General features: G+C 43.6%; 1 protein-coding gene across 1 annotated transcript in view; it reads right to left on the reverse strand.

Moving 5' to 3' along the window:
* xkr7b (XK, Kell blood group complex subunit-related family, member 7b) overlaps positions 1-12312 on the reverse strand; it is a 121745-nt gene that overhangs the window by 12287 nt on the left and 97146 nt on the right. The window contains exon 2 of the mRNA XM_049580414.1: positions 6351-6550. Coding sequence (XP_049436371.1) covers positions 6351-6550 — 200 coding nt within the window. The remainder of the gene's footprint in view (positions 1-6350; positions 6551-12312) is intronic.

The raw sequence follows: 12312 nt of genomic DNA on the forward strand, positions 1-12312 counted from the left end.
ACGATACTCATCTGTGCTTGAGACTGTTTAAATATTATGGTTTTAGTGAAAAACATGTTTGGGAAGCACTGAGCATACGACTGGATTAATGAGACTTGGGTTATGCTGCAGGAGCTGTGTGAGAGTTTGTAAACAGATATTTTGATATAATATTGCCGTTGTTAAACTCGGCCCCCTATGGGTGAAGTATTCCTTTAAGATATTTTGTGCTTGTGAAAATCACACAATAGGAAAACGACTTCTGTTTCCATCAGATGGAATAACGTCTCAAAATTAATGAATGACTAATCAATTGATGCTAAAATGCTAATGTAGCACCTTTAAATGCGTTTCCTCTTCGCTCATTCAGATGGACCGGAACCATTTTTTTTTTTTACTGAAGTCAAACGATCATTAGCCTGCGCACGTAACTGTGAGGCGTACTGCGAGCCACCCAGAGTGCAGTTTAACACATTAAACATTCATGTGTGTTAATCATGCAGTCTTGTCTCAAATTAGCCATGAATCACACTGAGAAGGCATTAAATTTTGAGCAGAGAAAGAGCTGCACCGACTTTGCATTTTAATGTCATTTTGATCATCCTGGATTTTTTTTATGAAGAGAACTTGAACATTCCTCTCATGCAGAAACTCACTGATATTTGAAATTGATATTTACAAAACTACTGCTGTTGAAAACAAGTTTCTGCTTTGAGGATGACTTCCAGGAGCAGTTTTTTAGGACTATATGATCACTGTTTGGGGGAAATGTAGCATCCTGCCAAAACTGTTTTTGTATAAATCATCTCTCTGCAGCTTTGTACTGCTTTTTCCTTCTTTTTAAAAAACATATATAAGAAAACTGGCCTTTTATTTTTATTTTCCTCTTTTCCTTTGCATCAAAATGCCTTAAAAGAATGCAGGACTTTTTGCTTTATCACATTTACATTGTACTCAATTGCTATGCAGACTGCTGTGTTTTTCTTGGATTCCAGTTTTGTGTTCGTTGTAGTTGAAACACCTTGAACGCCTGCTCACGCTCGTTTGCATAAATATGGATTACAAGTTGTTAGAGTGTAGAAAAACACTTGTTGTTCCAACAAAACAAACTTCAGAGGATGTTCTGTTAACTTGTGTTCTTTAGTTGTGGATTTCACTCCATGTTCACGTCAGGACAGCAGCTTTATTTCACTGTGGGTTTAGAGGAAGCAGTAACTTCCGGGCAGAAAAATGAAGCCAATGTGGAGGTGCCAAAACCTGCAGTTCTTTGAATGACCACTTGAGGCTGGCTCCAGAAGCGAGTCAATTCTCATAGACCTCCATGTAAAATGCCAAAACATTCTGATCCTAAGTCATGACATATCGCACCAGTGCCGGGATGTAAACAAGAGCACGTGGTTAGGTTCAGGAAAAAAAAAAACAACATTCTACATTCATACGAGAAGCAACTACCGGCTCCCAGGTGAAAGTCCAGGGTTTGTTGGTCCCATCCACCACCCTTCCTGCCCGCTCCACTTGGACTTCCTCCACCTTAACTTCTGTTGTTGTCCCGCCGTGTTTCCCCCTGATGCTGCCAGGCGATGTTACAGAATAATTGCAAGCAGCCGAGTATCATGCCAATATGAAAGGACATTTTTTTCCGTCTGCGTCTGACACCTGAAGTCACTGACCAAGCAAAGGATTTCGACAACTTTAGAGACAGGGTTAGAAGAATCACATTCTTGGAACCCATCGGCTGTATTTGGCGTCTGACTTCCGGCAGACGGCGATACAGCCTCTGGGGGCAGACCCCCAGTTTTTTGGCATTCCGGTTTGATTTGGGCGGAGGAGGCGAATTTCCGTTTCCGACTTCCGTTTATATATAAGTAAATATGCTGAACCATTGCAATGGATTCAGAGTTTGCAGTGACGCCAATTATGTTCCGCCTTGTTAGCTCACAGCACGGACCGTTTAACCTGGCAACAACTGCAGCCGGCTCAAACGTGATTGGTCAATATCAAGCGGACTACAAACAGCCTACAACCGGAAACCAGGGCTCTTCCGCTCTTCTTCCGGAGGCAAGATCTCCAGAGTTTGCCTACAGACTCTACATTCACTGAATGTGGAGTCTGTATATAGAGACTAGACGAATCAGAATGGGACAGGCAGAAGGTAGGTTGAAGCCAGGCAGACGATCGAGAAGCCGGTGGCTGAGTCCTCACAGGACGCGCACACAGTGGCGAGTGTGGCGACACACTGAATGTCTCTGGACCGGGAAACCACAGATAAGCAAATGGGAACACTTACGCTGTAGCGTCATCGTCAGACAGTAACACCAAGCACAGGCAAACAGGAACCAGGGACGCAGAAGCAGATCTCAAGATCAGGGACAGAAAGCTGGTGAGGGTCTCAGAACAATCTGGCAAAGAGTGACTGTGAGGCCGGGGCATATAGATATATACTGGCTGTGAGTAAAGAGGAACAGGTGAACTGAGTTGCCAAGATGACATAAGCATGAACTAGAGCTGAGGCGTGGAGTTTTGTAGGTTGTAAGTGTTGCTATATGATACACAGAGTTTTTTTTTTAACTTACATTTAGATGTGTTGGTAAATATATGACTTATCTGCTTTTATCTGCATCTTTATTATATCTTATGAATTGATCTTTAAATTGTTTTCTACCGAACAACCACCTCTTGCTGATACCGGAGTTGATAAACCCCGTGAGTCTGACCAGTGACGTGTCACGTTCCCTGGAATGCATTTTAAGAAAACAAACCAAAGCACCAACAGAGGAAATGAACCCAAAACAAAGGGGATTATGGGTAGAAAGAGACAGATGCAGTTTGTCATGCTTGGAAAGCCCAGCAAATCCCAACATTTGGAGAAACTGGAACCGGCAAATGTTTGGGATTTGTACTAAACAGATGACTTGAATGATTAATTGGCAGCAGTGAGTTGAATAATTTGATTGGTTGGCTGACGGATGAATCAATGAGCCATATCAGCTCTGATGTGACGTTAGCTGTGTGGGAATGTCTGTGCTGTATGATACATGTGCCCAAACATATATGTCTATTAACAGACGGCAGTTTAGCGAGCACAGACAGAAATGTGTGTGTGTGTGTGCTCTGATAATTGTATTTTTGTGAGGACTTTAGGTTTTGGACCTCGAGAGGACAGTGTTTGAGCGAGGACGGTCTTTTCAGTATTTATAGTTTTGTATTTTTTATTTACTTTCATTTTAATATCTGTTTAGTTTCAGTTAGTTTCCAGAGTGTGTTTGTTCTTTTAAGTTTAGTTTTTATTGTTTAAAAATGTTTAGTTTTAGCTTAACATTTAATAGCTTCAGTGTAGTTTTAGTTTTTTTTTTAATGATATGAGGGTTTTTGTCAAGGGAAAGATTTAAGATGTTCAGAAAAGGTATTAGAACACAAACGTAACACTTTGAGGGGGCGGTTGATGAAAAGTCATGTTGACATCCCAGTCCCTATCAACATAATATATATGTAACCAGTGGACTCCGGTGATGTCTGTGGCATTATGTAGATATGAAGAGGCCCAGACGGAGGATATCTTTGGAGGTGATCTCCATTTATTCCTGACAAATCTGACAGCAAGAGGCGAAAACGAAATCTTCTGTCAATTATGACCATATAACTCGAGCCCCTACACAAATAGCTATATAATGACAAAAACTCTGTGTGTCTGTTCCACGTTTTTCTCCTCACTGACTTGGTCAATCCATGTGAAATTTGGCACAGTGGTAGAGGGTCATGGGAGGATGCCAATGAAGCAATATTACATCAATTGGCCAAAGGGGGGCGCTATAGCAACCGATTGAAATTGCAAACTTTGAATGGGCTTATCTCATGCCCCGTATGTCGTAGAGACATGAAACTTTGCACAGAGATGCCTTGCCTCATGAGGAACACATTTGCCTCAAGAACCCATAACTTCTGCTTATATAGATTTTCCACCATTTTGAATTTTTTGAAAAACACTTCAAATGGATCTCTTCCTAGGAAGTTTGAGCGATCTGCATGAAACTGGGTGAACATAATCTAGGGACCAATATCTAAAGTTCCCTCTTGGCAAAAGTTGGAAAACTTCCTAAAACTGAGCTTCTATAAGGCAATGAATATTGCGGAGGGCGTGGCTCATCACATAAAGGCGTAGAACATCTCAAGGGTTTCACCCATCACCACGCAACTTTGTAGGCATATGACCACACATAATCTGAGGGGAACCCTCCATTATTGAGCCCATCAAACAAAATGGAGGCGCTAGAGAGCTCATTTCTTATCTAGGCCTAACCACCATATGGATTTTTACCAAACTTGGTAGATATGTAGAACAGGACGCCTCAAGGTGACTGGAGAAATTTAACTCTAATTGGCAACTGGGTGGCGCTATAACAACAGAAAAATGCTTCAAAATGGCTAAAATGCGACCGATCGCTGTGGCTCCCCCTGTGGACCAATGTTCTTTAAACACTTTAACTATCTGCCTTTCAACGTGCTACCTCAACTGCTAATGTACAGTTTTAGCCCACTAACTATCCCACTATTGGCAATGGTACTACTGTACTTTCAATAAAGCAATCATACTATCAAATCCACAAAAACTCTGTCTGAATACATTGCTCTTCTTAATGGGTTTAATTGACTATTCAATCTGCAATTTCCCATGACCTGTATCCCAAACACACACCATGTGAAACTGTATGTGGGCAACTGTGCACTCAATGGGTATGGACTAGTTATACAATAATTTTAGGCTAAAAAATGAACTTATAAACAGCTTAACAGCACTAAAACATAGAAATGACTACCAGAGCAATGTCGCTTACCTCTCCCACAGAGTGCAACAGTAAAAGGGGAGAGGCAAGGTGAATGCAGGGGTACAGAAACGTATCAGACGTTCCACATATTGACTATGGAGGCCTAAGCATGTCAGGTAATAACATGGTCATGATCATGACCTTTATATTCAACTGCCGCTCGACGCAGAGCTGAAGGACCACAAGCCGCTCTTTTATTGCTCTTTTTGTCCAATTAGCATGAGCTAACACAGCAAAACATTCTCTCCTCCCTACTCATCATAATGGTGCTTGGGTCGAAGCCTCGCAGCAGTGGGTAACATCTGACAACAAGCCAAAACAGAAACAGCTGGACATTGTTGTTAAACCTGTTAATAACCATTGGATGACATTAGCTGTGTGATGCTAACAGTTAGCCCTGCCACTGTGTGTGTGTGTGTGTGTGTGTGTGTGTGTGAGACTCTTTCCCAGAAAGAGGGCTCCGATCCCGCAGCAGCAGTCTCATGATAAAGACAGAGAGCAAATTTGCACTCAAGTTGCAGTGACTGGACAAAATTCGCTAAACTGTTGTGATCAAAGCATCCTGGAGGAGCTGAGTAATATTGACTTCACCATGATAAAGCACTACAGCAACAGGGCTAAGACTATGTACTGGCTTTCTCCCACACCCACACCTCTTGTAGGGGAGCCACCAGCTCTGTTAAAGGGCCATGAATGTGCCTCTGTTGACTGTCAAAGCTCCACTGAGCTTCCTGAATGAAATAACGAGCTGGACCGCAGCTGCTCTCGGCTGGTTTGCTCTGATGACCAGCACTGCGGCCGTGCACATCCCTCTCCATGCCACACTACGCTGTTACATTCACTCAGTGTCCCTCACAGAATCTGCGGGTGGAACACCTGATGAATGTGGGAATGCACGTCACTCAAGGTTTTTTTGTTGGTCACATGAGTGTGTTGTGTATTCGTGTAGCTTCTTTGTGTGTTTTTTACAAATCAAATATGTGTCTGACATTTGACTTGTGTGTGTGTGTGTGTGTGTGTGTGTGTGTGTGTCTTCAGCGTGTGTGTGTGTGTGTTTCACTCAGAGAGAAAGTTTTGTTTTATTCATCAAAGGCCAATCTGCTTCTTGTAAGAGGTGCATGAATAACGCATCGACTCTCCTACTGATATCTGCCTTCAACACACTCACACACTCACACACACACACACCCTTCATTAAACCTTAGTCTCTCTCTCGTGGCTGATTACTGCTGATACAATCCAATAAAATGAAGTCCAATAAAAGGAGATAACCATCAGTTTTCTCAAAGGATAATTCTGTCTTGTTACAGCTTGGATCTTATTTTCATAGTTTTCATCAGTAATAATCACATTGTGCTCAAAAACTTCACTGTGGTGAAGTGGTTTCAATAATCTGGCTTGTTTACAACTCCTTTTCCTCAGTCTGACTTTATTATAGCGATATAGCGGTGTCCCAGATTTCAGCACTTAACTTGGTGAGCGCAGTTTTATCATATCAGTCAAACTTTACGAACTGTTGGAGCAGGAGGTGCTCAGGATGTCACTGACCTTGCAGAGGGAGGACGGTGTTTCCGTGGATCATGATGCTCAGCTGGAGGACGAGCTGCGGAGCCGACTTCAGGAAGGCCTCCAGGAGGCGCAGCATGGTGATGTCGGCGCTCTCAAACATCAGCTGCCAGTGGAAGTGGCGGCTGGGCCCATTGCTGTGCCAACGGCTCTGGGCGCCCAGGTAGAGGGCGTGGATGTACCTGAGGGTGAGAGGCAGAGAGGTTTAGAGTAGTGATACTTGTTACTAAACTCCACTTTTGTCAGATCATCGTTTTTACAGGACTGGAGACTTTTAGTGGCAATGAGATGAATATGCACATTTTCCTTTGCTCCCACAATGTGTTTTATTTCATTTCCTGTTGATTTTTTTCACACACAACCATCTCTAGGGTTTACAGAGAATGGTCCCCAAAAGAGAAAATATCCAGTGAGCCAAAATGCCTTGTTGATGCCAGAGGTCAGAGGAGAATGGCCAGACTGGTTCAAGATGATAGAAAGGCAACAGGAAGTCAAATAAGCACTGGTTCCAACCAAGGTGTGCAGAAGAGCATCTCTGAAGCAACAACACCTTGTCCAACCTTGAAGCAGATGGGCTACAGCAGCAGAAGACCACACCAGGTGCCACTCCTGTCAGCTAACAACAGGAAACTGAGGCTACAATTCACACGGGTTTTCTCACCAAAACTGGACAATAGAAGATTGGAAAAACCACATTCAGATGGAAGCATGGATCCATCCTGCCTTGTATCAATGCTTCAGGCTGCTGCTGCTGGTGGTGTAATGGTGTGGGGGAGATTTTCTTAGTACCAACTGAGCATGGTTTAAACACCACAGCCTACCTGAGTATTGTTGCTGAGCGTGTCCATCCCTTTATGACCACAGTGTACCCATCTTCTGATGGCTACTTCCAGCAGGATAACGTACCATGTCACAAAGCTCACATCATCTCAAACATGACAATGAGTTCACTGTACTCCAATGGCCTCCACAGTCACCAGATCTCAGTCCAATAGAGCACCTTTGGGATGTGCTGGAACGGGAGATTCTCATCATGGAAACTGTGTGATGTCATCATGTCAATATGGACCAAAATCTCTGAGAAATGTTTCCAGCACCTTGTTGAGTCTATGACACCTAGAATTAAGGCAGCTCTGAAGGCAAAAGGGGTCCCACCTGGTACTAGCAAGGTGTCCCTAATAATCTGGCCACCCCCTATGAAACATTTTTTGGGGTGCTACTGTTTCCCAGCACAACATACTTTTTTTTCTGGTTTGGCAGATTTACATCTCTTTCATTTTCCCGTAAGCGTGCACACTCTGACTGCCATAAACAGAGCAGTGTTTTATGGGAGTAATCACTTACACTAAAGAGAAAAACAACAGGATCTCAGTGAGGGAGGCTTCTTGTTTACACTGAAGTGTTCAGTCTGATGAAGACGCTGTAGGTGTATATTGTAGAGCAGCAATCTTCATTAGAGGAGCTCAACCGATGTAAACACAGGCAGGTACAAGACTATAACAGAATAAAAATCTAAACGACATCTTCCAGGAGAAAAATGTGAACCGTCAGCACACCGTTCTCCTGGGAGATAAAAACACCTCAGAGTGCTGTGTGTTTCTCCAGGGAAACACCTTTACCCTCACCTGTCACTGTTCAACTCTGATGTGCTTTTGTTTTGTTGTTTCTTTTGTGTCAGTGACGGAATCAGTCGCCGGGTTGCAGCGGGTCAACAGGCGCACGCTGCAGAGTAGCCTCGATTTTTGGAGAGAGATGATGTGAGGAGAGGAGGGGCAGCGCCGCTCAAAGATCTGAAATGCTTCTGTGTGCTGGAGGTTTTATTTTCACCTGCTGGTGCAGCATGAGGTCTGCATCACAGAGACACTGCTGTCAGTCGGGAGCAGGAGTGGAGTGTGTGAGAAAAACAGAGGATAACTTTTTGGAAAACAGGTTTATATTATGACTGAGGAAACAATGTTAGAAGGAAGAAGTTGTTTTGCGCTGACAGTGAAATGAACACAAAGGGAGCTGTGGATTTGTGATTAAAGTATTTTCATGAATTAGAAAAGCTATCACCAATGAATAATACAGCGTCATGTATGTGTCTAATGCCTGGTTCAGACTACACATTTTTGTCGGTTCCAACAGTCACTTTGTCAGATTAGGCAATTGTGGAGTCATGAAATCGTGCCGTGACTTGGCCAACAGACATGACACACTACACGATGGTCCACACCAATCATCTCTGCTCGTCTTTCACGACATGCATGATGTCATCAGATTATTTTTGTTATTTTTATTATTTCAGTCACTGTGTCTGGTCACGTGGCAGCAGAAATATTATCGTAGTCACGTAAAAAGTGCCTGCCCATTGGTTCGACAGCCCATTGGTTCAACATCCCATTGTTCCGACCATATTAAACTCATTGTTCCAAAGTCCGTTCCGAAATCATCGTGATGCCCTGTGGTTAAGGTCTGGTTAGGTTTAGGCACAAAAACCACTTGGTTAGGGTCAGGAAAAGATCATGGTGTGGGTTAAAATGAAAAAGAAAGTGACAAACACATAAGCCGTGAGCCTGCTCCGCCTCAAGCCAGTGGCGGCGCACCATACGCCCGCCGCAAGCCGTTCAGCACTGCGGACAGTCGGACTAATGGGTTGTCGAACCAATGACATAGACCCCCGTTATTTGTACTTCCAGATGTGTGACTGGGGTTGGTTCTAATGGAAGTACATCTGTTTCCTGAAGGCCCTGACACACCAAGGTGACGGTTGGCTGTTGGTCAACGTTGATCTGTTGGTGAGCGTCTGTCACCCTTTGGTGTGTTCTGCACTGTTAGCCCTTGTTGGATCTTGTTGACTTTCCGCTGGCCAATTCAGCGTTTTTTCAGAAACTGGTGTCTGAGATGGCGGTGCAAGTGAATAAAATCACTCTGATTGGCTGTTCAGCTCAGCGCAGGAAGAGAGAAATGGAAGTCAGGAAAGCAAACAAATGGCTAAAATCAAGAGAGCATGACGTCAAAACAAACTAGTTATACGTATAAGGTAAGATTATTTTTTTCAATGCTAACCACTGCGCCGCTGTGCCACCCCATATGCTACAAGTTATTCAACTAAATTTTGTTTTAAAAGAACCTTTATGGGGAAGCACAGAGTGGGTTGTTCCACTGCAGCGAAACTAGACAGTCATTGGATAAATGCTCGGTTTTGTTCCGCCCATCGGACGCTCAGCGTCTCTGGGGGTCTATGGGGCAGTGGGCTGGCATCGGCTGGCCTGGACGCTGGGCTTCTGCATGATGATAGGATGATCTGTCTGAGGCTGAATCCCTTTTTGATTGACAGCGAAATGAGCGAATCAGCGATCTTGAAATATAAAGCACCACCGGAGCATTTTTCAAGTTTCATTCCGTTGTTCCGAGTTGATCTGGAGACTTTTCCAATCCTCTTAGTGACTTTTTCTTTGTTAAAAACGACTAGCGACAAATCTAGCATCTTTTTCTGGTGTTATTGGAGACTGTACTCGTGTTTGGAGACTCTGACTTCTGTCGCTCTACAGTTACTGTCCCCAACGAGCAGCGAGTGCTGCTGTGAGCCCCTCCACTGTCCCAAAGCACTCACAGGCGTTCACACTAGCCTCATGCAGCAGCCCCAGAGGGTAGAATTTACGTATAAATAAACGGACACATTTTATGATGTGGGCCGAAAATGAGCTTCCCCTCCTTGAAAGACCAGCAGCCGCCACTGATCTGATGTCATCTGTATAAGCTGATACATGAATCGGCCAAAATGCTTTGTCTTATTTTTTACGATAAATAAATATTATACATTGATAAGTATTGTATTTGTCTCCATCTGCTGGTGGGCCGTCACAATAAGAGTATGCATGAATAATATGATGCTAATTCCACCACAGAAGAGACTTGATGATCACTAAAATCAGGTGGAGGAAAAAGTGGATATATTGATATCAGTATTGGTTATCGCCAAATAAGTTGTTATCTATCAGCATATCAGACATCGGCAAAAAGTCCAATATTGTGCATCCCTAATTCACACAGTAGAACATGAGACAGATAGTCTGTGAAAAAACTTCTATGGCATTTGTAAGAATCCACTGCAGCTGAACGAAAACAACCAATCAGAGTCATGGAGTCTCTAATGCAGCTGTCAATCACTGCGCGTGAACTGCTGTCAAACTGTCAAATTAGGCAGCGCTGATCAAATATGAACCAGGATTCTGTTGCTGCATTGCCTATTTCTCACCTCAAATGTCTTCAGAAACATTTTAGTGTTTAGCTGTAAAATGAGAAAGTTTGCTCCGGCCGTTAAGCCACGCTAAGTTTGGGTTTAACTGTTGTCCACAAGGCAGCCAGGGTCACAAACGCTCTCATGTTACAGCTGAACAGTACACTAAGATAGTTTTCTTTCCTCCTGTTCTTTTTTTCACAGATTATCTGTCTCATGTGCGACTGTGTGGGTTTAGTGACAGACAACAAAGTTATAAAGTTTCCAACTACAGCTTTAAGGGGTCATGCCTTCGATGGATGACTAATAAATGTGGCTGAAATGCGCCTGGTGTTACTGTGTCTGGGAGGAAAGACTGATGCATCATGGGAGAGGAGGATGGCAGACAGTAGTAGTGCAGCAGGACGGACGGGTTGTGGAGGAGAAATGAAGCTCGCTGGAGGAAAAGTGAGACGACACTCACTTCCTGCGCTTCTGCATCCCCCAGCAGATTTTAAATAGAGGGGTAAAAATAACCCAGAAGTGTAAGCACACGCACACACACACACACACACACACACACACACACACACACACACACACACACACGTCAGCATATATGATGCAGTTCAAGCCTGCAAAATACAGACAAGCATGGATACACGTGTGTATGTGTTTGACACTCCTACACACCTGAACACAGAGACACACATATAATATGTCTCACGTGCGCGCACACACACACACACACACACACACGCACACAGTGACAGACAGGCAGGAAGGCCAACGAGGCAGCCTGGAAATCTGTAGCTCTGCAAATAATTTGCTGTCCAAGCACTGCTGGAACTCTTCCAGTCGATCCCTACATCTCTCTGTCTGTCCCTCCATCTCCACCTCTGTAACTCTCCGTTTGTCTGTCTCTGTTATTGTCTTTCACTCTTTTATCTCTGATATCTTCATTTTTATGTCTTTTCTGTACACATGCTGTTTCAAGGGGCTGAAAAATGAAGCTGACGCTTAAAACTGCAGTTCCTCAAATGGCCACTTTTCTCTGATAACTTTCAGATCCAGATGTTCAGGAGCTTTTTATCAGGAGCTCAATTATCTGCAGAGATCTCTTATTCTCCAAAACAAACTGACCCGCTGATTTGAACTGGTAAATAAACACTAAATAAAGCAGTTTCACAATAAAAATATCAGTGATTTTCCCACGCTCTTGTCTGTTAAATATGGAGGATGATGTGAAAACACGAATGTTCCTATCTAAAGCCAGAGTTTGGTTTGTCCTTTCTGGGCTACTGTGGCAACATGGCCGACACTCTGGGCGCTAACTTTCCTTTTTTACCTTGCCAGTGTGTCCTCATGTGTCACTCTGGGTGCCTACTCCAAATCTGGAGGTTTTTGTGGGTCTGTGAAAGTTTTGCATGGCGGACTAGATAACTGATCAGTCGATCCAATCAGAGCAGACCAGATCAGGTCGGGTTTGATGAGACGAGCTGCTGCTGTCAGCTAAATTTTCAACTTTCAGACACAGCTCAATGAACATTTAAGTTTCACTTTCACTGCGCCTGATGGTCCAGCTCCAAACATAGAAAATCAAAACAGGCTGCCACAAATAAATTTATGGAGATGACATGTGGATGGATGTGTGGGAAACCGTGGAATTCATCTACTCTACCTAAATTTGACGCACTGCTCCTTTAAAAGTAGCCTTACGCCAGAATTCCACTGGATGAGTGT

The sequence above is a fragment of the Epinephelus fuscoguttatus genome, linkage group LG7 (genome assembly GCF_011397635.1).
Source record: "Epinephelus fuscoguttatus linkage group LG7, E.fuscoguttatus.final_Chr_v1".
NCBI classification, from domain to species: Eukaryota; Metazoa; Chordata; class Actinopteri; order Perciformes; family Serranidae; genus Epinephelus; species Epinephelus fuscoguttatus.